This window comes from Geotrypetes seraphini, chromosome 1 (genome assembly GCF_902459505.1).
Source record: "Geotrypetes seraphini chromosome 1, aGeoSer1.1, whole genome shotgun sequence".
NCBI classification, from domain to species: domain Eukaryota; kingdom Metazoa; phylum Chordata; class Amphibia; order Gymnophiona; family Dermophiidae; genus Geotrypetes; species Geotrypetes seraphini.
Genome location: NC_047084.1, coordinates 494,862,943 through 494,875,108, shown reverse-complemented (window position 1 = coordinate 494,875,108; position 12,166 = coordinate 494,862,943). Strand labels below are relative to the sequence as shown.

At 39.6% G+C, this 12,166-nt stretch overlaps 1 protein-coding gene across 5 annotated transcripts in view; it reads right to left on the bottom strand.

Annotated features, from left to right (window-relative positions):
* CEP78 (centrosomal protein 78) overlaps positions 1-12,166 on the bottom strand; it is a 160,466-nt gene that overhangs the window by 125,231 nt on the left and 23,069 nt on the right. For 4 of the 5 annotated variants that reach the window (XM_033927115.1, XM_033927098.1, XM_033927124.1 and 1 more), the window contains exons 2-3: positions 7,728-7,996; positions 910-1,085 (exon numbers count right to left, since the gene is read on the bottom strand). In XM_033927115.1, the coding sequence (XP_033783006.1) occupies positions 910-1,085; positions 7,728-7,980 (429 nt within the window). In that variant the 5' untranslated portion in view covers positions 7,981-7,996. Of the gene's footprint in view, positions 1-909; positions 1,086-7,727; positions 7,997-12,166 lie in introns of those variants that run through there. The other variant, XM_033927134.1, reaches the window with a different exon arrangement.

Sequence of the window (12,166 nt, the reverse complement as noted above, 5' to 3'; positions counted from 1 at the left end):
ACCACCTGATATACACCCCCCACCCCCCCGCAGCGAGAGAGATTCCCAATCTCTCCCGTCACCAACCAACAACCCCCACTCCCCTTGGCAGTGGGAGAGTTGCCAAGGCTCGCAAACCCTTCCCGTGCCTCCAACAACCTCCGCCCTCTCCTCCTTACCTTATTTTCAGATGACTGGCCAGAGGGATGCCTACTCTGTCTCTTCAAAATGGCAGGCCTTCCCCTCCCCAGTGCATCCTGGGATGCAAAGGGGAGGAGCCTGAGGCTCTGATTGGCCCAGGTTGTTTAAGGCCCCTCCTATGGGTGGGACCTTATGCTTCTGGGCCAGAGCTCTGATTAGCTCAGATGCATAAAGCCCCACCCATAAGAGGGGCCTTAAACAACCTGGACCAATCAGAGCCTGAAGCCCCACCCTAGATGAATCTGGGGAGTGCCCTAAGGCTCTGATTGGCCCCGTCAGAGGCACAGGTGGATGAGATGGTTGTGTGGCAGTGATAAGAGTGTGGGCAACTCTCCTGCTGCTGAGGAGGGGTTGGGGTGGTGTTGGTTGGCAACGAAAGACATTGGGCACCTCTCCCACTGCCTGGGGGTATGTCAGTTGAGTGGGAGAGACTGGGCAACTCTCCCGCTGCCAAGGGGGGTTGGCTGTTGGTTGGCGGGTGACATTGGTCATCTCTCCTGCTGTTTTTGTAGGGGAGAGGGGCTCCGTTTATTCTGCGCATGTGCCTATCACTATAACTAGCGATGAACACATGTTAATTTAGCGACTCTTCGCTACTCTCCGACAACCTCATTTGCATGAGCGTTTTTTGGGAGAATGACTCGCTTTTTTAAAATCATTACTATAATAGCTGCAACAGCAGCCCATTGGTTTTTTGAAAATCTAGGCCCGAGTGAAAAAATCTCTCACCTTTGCAAGAGTTATCATATCTCTCTCTTGTAATGGCAATCCATGCAGTTCCAATTTCTTCAGTGCACCCGACACACACAGACAGTCTTTGATCGCTTTGCATAACTGAAAAGTCAGGTCTCCTGATGAAATGGATGGACTTCGTCTTCCAAATGGTTTCTTATATTTTGCAAGATCTGTTGAAAATGAAAATGCAATTCCCGTCATTTACAGCTCAAAAATGATTTTCTTGAAAAGCACAATTGCGCCCCCAAAATCCCGAATTCTCCTGCATGCACTTGTCCCTGCATGCAATTGTAAGCACGGCTTTGTAGGAGCACTTTTGTCCTGCACTCAAAGGTCAGTGTATCCAAGTGAAAGACTGGTTGAAGTCCATGGGGAGGCAGGTGGGGACCCAGTTTTTTGGTGACATATGAAACAAAGAGGCAACTGCCTGTTTCACCTATCTAGATGATGTTGTCATACAGCTGACAGCATGCTTTGGGAAGGAGAAATTAGGTCCATACCTGCTAATTTTCTTTCTTTTAGTCCTTCCAGACTTCACAGAAACGGATGAATTTATGCTCCTCTGCCAATAGGTGGAGACCGAGATTCGGCTAGAAGGTAAACACTCGTAGGAGAGAGGCACAAACTTCGGACACAGAATAGAGGGAGAGAAGTGCGTTTGGACTTGGGAGGGAGGGAGAGGATCCCCGTTCATAAGTACAAGTCAGAAGTTCGTAAGATGGGGATTGCCTGTACATTTAACAGGGTGATCAATTTTCAACACCTAGTCCAATAGCTCTCCTCCTGTTCTATTTTGCAAGGTTTCTCAACCCCAGTCTGGTTTTCCAGATATTCACAATGAATATACTTGAGAAATTTGCATGTACTGTCTGTAGATATACCTCATGCATATTCATTGTAGATATCTTGAAAACCAGTCTGGCTTGGAGCTTTCAGAGGATTGGGTTGAAAAACCCACTTTATAGTGTAAGCCTGATAGCTTAAGTTTAAAACAGTGGTTCCCAACCCTATCCTGGGGGACCACCAATTAACCAGGATATTCCTAATGAATATGCATGAGAGATTTGCATGCCTGGCACTTCCATTATATGCAAATCTCTCTCATGCTTATTCATTAGGGATATCCTGAAAACCTGACTGGCTGGTGATCCCCAGGACAAGATTGGGAACTACTGGGTTAGAAGGAAGGTAATTTTATAATGCTCTTTTCATATGCAAAGCATGCATTATATGCAGAAAATAGTTCTTATAGAATTGCACTGGTGTATACATATTTATTTATTTATTCATTCATTCTCCCAGGGGAGCTCAGAACGATTTACATGGATTTATTCAGATACTCAAGTATATGCGAGATTATTTTTTATATAACCTGTGCTTTTGCCTGGGAAGTCCCAGAAGCATAACTGAGATGTACACACATTACTCCTGGAGGAATTCTGCGTAAATGTTTTGAAAATTCTGCGCACAATATTTCAAAATTCTGCAAAGTTTATTTGTAGTGTTTTGCATAGAATTCTCCTATCCTGAGGCCTGAAATTCCTTCCTGCTTTTTTCCTTTCTCAAGTTCCAGCCTCCTTAGTTCCTTCTCTCACTTCAACTGCAATTCTGTCTCCTTCTAAATCCCACCCCTCTCTCACTTGCGCTATGAATGCCCTCTTTGACCCTCATAGTCTGACATCTCTCTCTCCCTCTCCCCACTGGCTAAGAGTCTCTTCCTCCCATCCCCTTTCTGGTCTTTGTCATTCTCCCTTTCTCTACCATCCCCCCCATCCCCACTTGCAGGTCAAGCGCCCACGTCCCCTCACCCCACCCACCACCTCTCTCACTTGCACCCTGAATCCCTTCCCTACTGCCCATAGTATAGCATCTCCCTTTCCCTCTCTCTACAGTCAAGCATCTCTCCTCACCCCCCTTTCTGGTCCGAGTTTCCTTCTCACCCCCCTTCCCCTCTCTTTATGGATCCATTATCCATGTCCCCTCTCCTCTCCTTCTCCCCTTGCAGGTCTAACATCCATGTCCCCTCCTCACTCCCCCCAACTTGAAGTGCATCATCCATGTTCCCTCTCCTTCTCCCCCTGCAGGTCTAGCATCCATGTCCCCTCCGATGGATAACGGTGTCTCAATTGGCTGCAGATTTGGATATCAACTATGGATCTGCATTTGCCATAATGCATGATGACTTGGGATACAGGAAGGTCTGCATACGATGGGTTCCCAAACAGCTTACTGATCAGCACAAGCAACAGCGTGTGGAGGTTGCGACTCAGTTCGAAGAAGATCTGAGTATTCTGGAGAGAATTGTCACTGGCGATGAGCTATGGGTGCATCACTGCGACCCGTAGAACAAAAGAGAAAGCATGATGTAGTAAAGGAAGTGGTGCTCACTTGGCTACAGGAGCAGCCGAAAAACTTTTTCTCTGTAAGAATGCAGAAGCTAGTTGAACAATAGTTTCAAGTTTATTCTGACTTGATATACCGCTTTTATATACCAAAGCGGTTTACATCCTTACAACATTAAAAATTAATTAAAAGCCTGGGGGATAGACAAACAAACCAATACTGACAATTAAGACAAAAAAGTAGGATTGAAACAAAAAGAAAAAGGGTTAGGGTACAATATTGAAAATAAAAGGAAAGGGTACAGGAAAAAAAAACGGGGGGAGAGGGAATGTCAGGAACAGACGTCTTCGCGTTTTTCTCTCTTTTTTTCCCATTATCGATCGTAAATCTCGTAAGCGTCTTTGAAAAGAAAAAAATTTTAAGATTGATTTTAAAATTGTTTAAATTAGTTTATTGCCGTAGTGTTAGGGGAAAGGCGTTCCAAAGTGTGGGTGCAACTATCGAATAAATGGTTTTTTGTGTTGTATCAAAAAATAGATGACTACTTAACAAGCCTATTAAGTAAAGGCAGTAATGTCTTGGTGCTCCAATTCGATCTTAGTAGCACCTTTGATCTCATGGACCACTCTAATTTGCTAATCTGTTTGGATGCTCTAGGTTTCCAAAGATATGTCTACTCATGGTTTAGAGGAATTTTTGGAAACCAGACTTGATAAAGTTAGGTTTAAGACTCTACTTTCTACTATCTGGAAGAACCCATGCGGTGTTCCTCAGGGATCACCGCTTTCACACACATTATTTAACAAGATGTTCAGAAAGGAAATAAAAACTATACTCTTCAAGAAATCCCTTAATAAAGCTTAATACCATGATAAAGCTTAACCCCCCTCTTACCATTCCCTCCCTAACCCCAGATCCTACTTTTCCCTCTCTTGGAAACCTTCTCTGATCTAACATTGTAACCCTTCTTCCATAACTCTTTTTGTAATCCGCTTTGAACCGAAAGGTAATGGCGGAATAGAAATCTGTAATGTAATGTAATGTTTATTTATCATCGTTTGGCTCATGTTTAAGTAAATTGAACATAGGGATGTTTAGTTACACCGATGACATCACAATTGTCATACCATTTAACTCAGATCTGTCTCATATTACTACTAAAATTCAAGCCGTAATGCAACAGATGAATGTCTGGATGCAACAATTTAAGCTTAAATTAAAGTCAGAGAAAACTAAGTTTTTTGTGGCGTCCTCCAGCAAAGTTCCTTTCGAATCATCCATTAACATAAATTCAATTTCGTATACAATACATTCAACAATTAAAATACTAGGAGTTATTTTAGACCAGCACCTCACTATGAAAACCCAGATAGATGCTGTAGTGCATAAATGCTATTTTACTCTTTGGAAACTACGAACTATTAGATCTTATTTTGAATTTGCTGCTTTTAGACTATTAGCTCAATCATTTTTACTAAGTCTTCTTGATTATTGTAATATCATTTATCTGAAAATTACTAAGAGAGAACTGGCAACACTTGTATTACATTACATTACATTAGTGATTTCTATTCCGCCAATACCTTGCGGTTCAAGGCAGATTACATAAAAGTTTTCAGAGATTACATAAAAGTTTACAGGAATAGCATAAGAGATGTCATAAGAGTTACATAAGAATTACCTAAGAGTTGTCTACATCTTAAGGTGATAAATGTTGGGTAATAAGAATTACCAAAGAGTTATCGAGATCTTAAGGTGGTAAATGTTGGGTAAATAGAGGCGTTTTAGCATTAGTTGGGTAGTTAGAAGCATATTAGAGTATATTAAGGGTGTAGAGTGGGTAGGGGGGTTTAGGTAGGAACTAGTCGTATTAGATAGGTTTTATGTATTTTTTGAAGAGTAGGGTTTTAGTATCTTTCTTGAAGGTTTTGTAGTCTGTGGTCGATGACAACAGAATGGTGATTTGCCTGTACAGTTTAGCTGCTTTGGTGGCTATTAGGTTGCCATATATTTTTTTTCGTTTGACTTTTTTGGATGGTGGGTGTGTGAAAAGTGAGTGGGTTTTCCTGTGCCTGGATGAGAAGTATTGAGATAGTCGGTTATTCCAGTAGGTTGGGCTATCTCCGTTAATAGCTTTGAATAGTATACAGTAGAATTTGAAGTGTACTCTTGCTTGTTTTGGGAGCCAGTGAGAGTCATGGTATGCTTCTGTGATGTAGATGAGTCTTAGGGCTGTATTTTGTATAGTATATTAGTATAGTATTTTGTATAGTATATTAGTACAGAACACAGCAGTCAAAATGACCTATGGCTTAAAGAAATATGATCACATCACGCCTTTTTACTGTGAGTTGCACTGGCTGCCTGTGGAGGCTCGTGTGTTGTTCAAGTTGGGCTGTTTTTGTTACATGGTTCTTTACGCCACAGCCCTTCATTACTTGGTTAACAGATTTTCCTTGGCATCATACAGATACAGTAGAAGAACCCACTCTTTGTTTAATCCTCCTTCAATCCAGGGTTGTAAAAGTATAAAATTTCTCAATCACACTTTGACATCCCAGGCAGCCCCTTCATGATAAGGAGTTTCGAGCTTTGTTGCTTGCAGCTCATTCTTATAAAGACTTTAGATCTCAACTGAAAACCTATTTGATAAATACTTGACCAACTAACTTTCTCCATCCCATTTATTATGATTTTCATTAGTAACTTTTTGTAAACTGCGTTGAACTAATGGTTACATGGTCAACAAGCACAATATTATGTTATGTGATTGAGGGAATACTCTGGAGATGTTTGCTTAGAATAGTGATTCCCAACCCTGTCCTGGAGGACCACCAGGCCAGTCGGGTTTTCAGGATAGCCCTAATGAATATGCATGAGAGAGATCTGCATATAATGGAGGTGCCAGGCATGCAAACCTGCTCCATGCATATTCATTAGGGCTATCCTGAAAACCCGATTGGCCTGGTGGTCCTCCAGGACAGGGTTGGGAACCACTGGCTTAGAACATCTCAGTGGCCTTGAGGATTCATAACAGATTAAAAGCCTGTCCATGAATATGGGGGAGTGATCGAGTTGAACTTTGAATGCTAGTAAGAGAGTTTTGAATGAAATACTGTAAGTGATGGGTAACCAATGGGCTTTTTTAAGAACAGGAGAAACATGGTCAAATTTTTTAGCCTTGAAGATGATTTTAATAGCAGTATTTTGAATCTGTAGTCTCCTGATCTGTTTTGGGGTGATTCCCTGATAGAGGGAGATGCAATAGTCTAAGCTGGAAATGATCAAAGAATGAATTAGAATATTGAGAGCTTTTGGGTCTAGAAGGGTTGAAATAGAGTGGATCATCCTTAGTTTGAAGAAACATTTTTGCTCTACGGAGCCAATTTGAGCTTTAAAAGAGAGTGAATTGTTAAGAATGACACCTAAAAGTTTAATAGTTGGTACCTGTTGGATTGGAGTAGAAGAGATGCATAATTGAGATTTCAATGTTTCATTTTCTTTAGTTGGAAAGAGCATAGCCTTTGTTTTAGCGATATTAAGGGTGAGTAAATTTTTGAGATAACCAGTTGCTAATGAGATTAAGTTTATGGTTGATTTCCTGAATTTGCGCAGAATTATGGGATGAACGAGTTGAATATCATCTGCAATAAATGTGTCATCTTGCATGGGGACTATGTGGAAAAGTGATACGTTCAATAGCTCACAATTACTTCAATTAAAGCTGTTAAGTGTATTTTGCCTTTACCCTCGTAAACTATTTTGAGTTCCCCTGGGAGAATGGTATAGAAAACTGAATGAACAAATAACCCCACTTTTACAAAACCGCACTAGCATTTTTAGTGCTGGTCGCAGCCTTAACAGCTCCAATGCTCTTAGAATTCCTATGAGCGTCAGAGCTTAGACCACTTCAGCTGGCACTAAAAACCGCTACAGTTTTGTAAAAAGGAGAGTAAATGAATTTTAAAAAAAATGAATTTAAAAAAAAAAAAACCAACACAAAATAAATAGCTAGCTAGCTAGCTAGTATGTACTGAATTTCTGCACTGCGCAGTTACACAGAATTCCACCAGGAGTAACACATGTACACAAAAAGTAGCTCACATTTACACCTACCTTGCTAGGTGTAAGTTTGTGTGAGAGTACTTGTGCACTACTGGAGACTATAGAAAATGTGGTTCTTTAGTAAGAATTTTTACAGACCTGTTATAAAATTACCACAACTAAACACTAGAATGGTCTTCATGAGAAAACTATTTCCTCCTCTTTGTTTCTAAGAATGTGGGCCACAAACAAATGGAAAACTGCATTTAAAGTCTCTTTTACACTATAAAAGTTATGCAAGTTTCTGTCTGTCATATTCAGAACACGACTGTAACTACTAAGCAAAAAAGCAGATGCCAACATTTTTTTAAAAAGTCAAATTCTTTACAGGTAATCTAATCACCTTTACCAAATTCAGCACAAACCTGTCTCTCTCCGAGTTAGTTGGAAAGAACTTCTTATTATAACAGATGTTAAATTCTTGTTTATCTTGAGAGTATTCAACAGAGGTGCCCAATCGACCAATTTCAAGCGATCTGCATTTACATCAAGAATGCCCTGATCCAGGTTGGCATTTACAGCTTGTAATGGGATTGTATCTTGAAGGATGCAGAGGTACTCATAATGAGAAGCAAAGTCCAAGGCACCCCGTCGTCTTATTTGAACTGAGTCAATCATTGCTTTTAATTATATGCTGCAGAGAAAGAGAGGGGGGAAAAAAAAAAGGTTCCCTTTTAAGTCTACAATCAAAATAAATTGTTCCTCCAACTCTCTGGTTCTGAAACTTGTACACAGTATTCTCACATTGGGATCCTCTTACTAAGACGCACTAGCCGATATAGTGCGCGCTAAATGCTAACACGCCCATTATATTCTATGGATTCTTTAGCATTTATGGCGTGCTAAATTGGCTAGCGCGCCTTAGTAAAAGGCCCCTGTTATTAGCAGATAAAAGCTAAGATACAAGGCTATGTTCATAAAGGGGATAATTTAAAAGTCATTTTTGTACATCTAATGCTTCAAACTTATCCTAGTAAGTCACAGACCTCAGCATCCACACATTTAGATTGCAATAAATATCAAGATAGTCTTCTCATTATATACAATTTCATTAATCTTGCAACATACAATTTCAGCAGTTTTTAGGATTTTCAGAAAGGTGCAGTATTCTTCAATAGCTTTTTTTTTTAAGATCTGCTAGATCATCATTCAATCCTTCTGCTTGTGCATTTTTTATAATTTATATATATATATATATATATATATTATTTTTACTTTTAAAATATTTAAAGTTAAAGCTGAATTACTTATCTTTTTTAACTTTTGAAATCAGCTTCAATTTCGTTGGCTGGGGACTTAAAAGTGAAAAAAATATATATTTATTTGCTTGTGCATTTTTTAGAACTAATTTTTCAACCTTTTTTACTATATATACATATATATATATATATATATATATATATATATATATATATATATATATATACATATATACATATATACATATACATATATACATATATATACATATATACATATATACATATATATATATATATATATAGAATGACGATCTAGCAGATCTTCAAAAAAAAGCTATTGAAGAATACTGCACCTTTCTGAAAATCCTAAAAACTGCTGAAATTGTATGTTGCAAGATTAATGACTGTACCCCAGAATATACCTACATAGAACAAACATACAACTGCATTTGATCTTATCACATACATAGGATAAGTTTGATAGTCTTCTCATTATATGCAATTTCATTAATCTTTTTAACATACAATTTCAGCAGTTTTTAGGATTTTCAGAAAGTCAAAAAGGTTGAAAAATTAGTTCTAAAAAATGCACAAGCAGGATTGAATGACGATCTAGCAGATCGTCAAAAAAAAGCTATTGAAGAATACTGCACCTTTCTGAAAATCCTAAAAACTGCTGAAATTGTATGTTAAAAAGATTAATGAAATTGCATATAATGAGAAGACTATCAAACTTATCCTATGCACAAAAGGCGATGTGATAAGATCAAATACAGTTGTATGTACGTTCTATGTAGGTATATTCTGGGGTACAGTCATAATACAATCATGCATATTGTACTCGCATGTATACCTGCTCTCAAGCAGCCTTGTGTTCACACCTTCTATTTAGGCACCATTTCTGCAGGATTTGTGATATATAAGGGTTAAATAAAAAGTAATGACTCCACTTCCATAACTTTTGTTTAAATAAAGATATTGTAAACAAAAATAAATGCATCAAACTTGTTCTTTATGTATTATGTATTTACTTCTCTATATAGTCGACACATTTCTGCCAATGACATGAAGTTCCTTTGCGATAGTTTTCAAAAACTTGCCCATCTTGTCTCTTCAACCAGTTGCTCATATAGTCCAGAAGGTATTCTTTCAATGTTGGGAAAAAGGGAAATTATGTTTTTTACCTGATAATTTTCTTTCCTTTAGTCATGCCAGACCAGTCCAGAATGAATGGGTTATGTCCATCTATCAGTGGATGGAGACAGAGAAAAATAAATAGTGCCAAGAGCTTTGTCCTTTAAGGGTATTGTGCAGCCTGGAATATTCAGTATTTCAAATAGCCAAGCAATGGTGCTCATAACAATTATAATTAAAGCCAATATGTCACCAAGGTTTTACTGATAACACAGAATGACTCATACTCAACTAACATACAGGTATTTAATCGAGTCAGGAGATATGAGGCATCCATGTAAAGGAAATGAAAAGCAGAAACTATTTATTACCTGTAAGAAGAAAACACTTAATGAAAACAGAGAGGGAGAGCTTCTGGACTGGTCTGGTAAGAAACATAAATTTTCCCTTCCATTAAATCTATGACAGACCAGTTCCGAATGAATGGGATATAGCAAAGCAGTGCCGCAATTAGGGCGGGACAAAGAAAAAAAAAACAGAGAAGTGAACTGCAGCATCAGCAAATGGGAGTTCCAAAGGTAACTATCTAAGAGTAAAACTACTCTATAGAAGCACAAAAGATAAACAGTGGTCTTCACTACAAGGCCCGCAAACAAATGGCGACCCTTTGAGATTTCTGAGGCGGCCTGCAGAGCCTTTGCAAAATATCATCCTTACTCTCCACCATCAGGATCCAGTACTTTTTACTCTTTTTGGTTTCCAGGCTGCACTCTTCAGGCCGTGGGCAGTGTGAGTGAATTAAACATGCTGCCTTTGGCAGCACCGGAAGCTTTCCCTTAGCTATAGATTCCTGTCCCCACAGTAGGAAGTAGTAGCAAAGGGAAAGCTTCCGGGGAAGCTGAAAGCAGTGTGTTTACTTCACTTATGCTGCTCCCAGCCTGAAGAGTGCAGCATTGAAAACAAAAAGGGTAAAAAAAAGTGCCAGATTCTGCCGGGGATGGGGGTTGGTAGGAGAGTAGTACTGAGATGGTGGATTGAGGAGATGGGGAGGAAAGGGTAAGATGCCAGACCTCTGTAGGGAAAAGAAAAAGAGGGGAAGGGAAAGGTAAGAGGAGGACAGCAATGCTAGATCACAGGAGGGGAAGGGAATGGAAGGAGAGAGAGAGAGAGATACAGAGCAGGGATGGAAAGGAAGGAGGGGAGAGAGATATGCCAGACTGCCAGGAAAGGAGATAGCAGATCAAGGGAAGGAGGAGGGAAAGAAAAGAGGGGAGAGATACCAGAGAATGGGAAAATAGGAGGGAAAGGGCAGAGAGGGGGAGGAGATGGTGCACATGGATGGAGAGGAGAAGACATGGAAAAGTAGACAGATTGAGAAGGAAACAGAAAAATGGAAGAATGTTAAATGTTAATGCCAGAGATGGATGAAGCACAGAAAGTGAAGGAGAGAAAACCAGCAACTGAATAAGGTGGCCCAGGAAACAGAGTTAAGAGCACAGACAGAAGTCCAACCAGAGACTGGGGAAAGATGATTGAAAATAAAATCATTTTTCATACCTTTGGTGATTTTATATTTCTAATTTAGTGATTGAAATATGTCAATTTTGAGAATTTACATGTGTTGTCTATATTTTGCACTATTAAGGAAGAAATGCATTTTTTTTCTATTTCTCTGGTGTACTGCATGCAGAGTCTGGAATCTTAGAGCTTCATTTGCGTATATTAGGACTTTGTTTGTGGTCCTATATTTGCATAGGGTTCATCTGTGTTATACACTGTGTGACCAAGGCCAGGTGTTCTGGTAGGAATGAATGCCAAGAAGCAATATTGGCATTATTGCTCAAAATAGGAAGATATGTCAGCCCTCCTTCAGCCCTCACTCAATTAGCGAAGACCATTGATCTAGAACAGGGGTGTCAAAGTCCCTCCTCGAGGGCCGGAATCCAGTCAGGTTTTCTGGATTTCCCCAATGAATATGCATTGAAAGCAGTGCATGCAAATAGATCTCATGCAGATTCATTGGGGAAATCCTGAAAACCCGACTGGATTCTGGCCCTCGAGGACCGACTTTGACACCTGTGATCTAGAACAATGAAGATGGCTAATGATTAGAGCAGGAATTAATGCCATTGAATATGTTATACATCCAGAAGGCACAAACCAATGGAGGAAGTGAGGAGATACAGGGAAAACAGAAAAAGGACAACAGGCCCAGAATAACCAAAATGATCTAGCTCATGTACACCACAGACATTAAAAGGTGAAGGCTCATGACTCAATGAGGAGCCATGCTAAATTACAAAGGCTCAGACACCTCCAAAAAGAGGACATCTGCACAAACTGGAAGACTGGAAAGACACCAAATACGTGACCAAAGGAAGCATGCTCCTTAAGAAAGCTGCAGCAGAACAGACACAAAATGCCACTGATGGAAGTACCATCAAGAACCAGAATGAAAATGAAAGAAA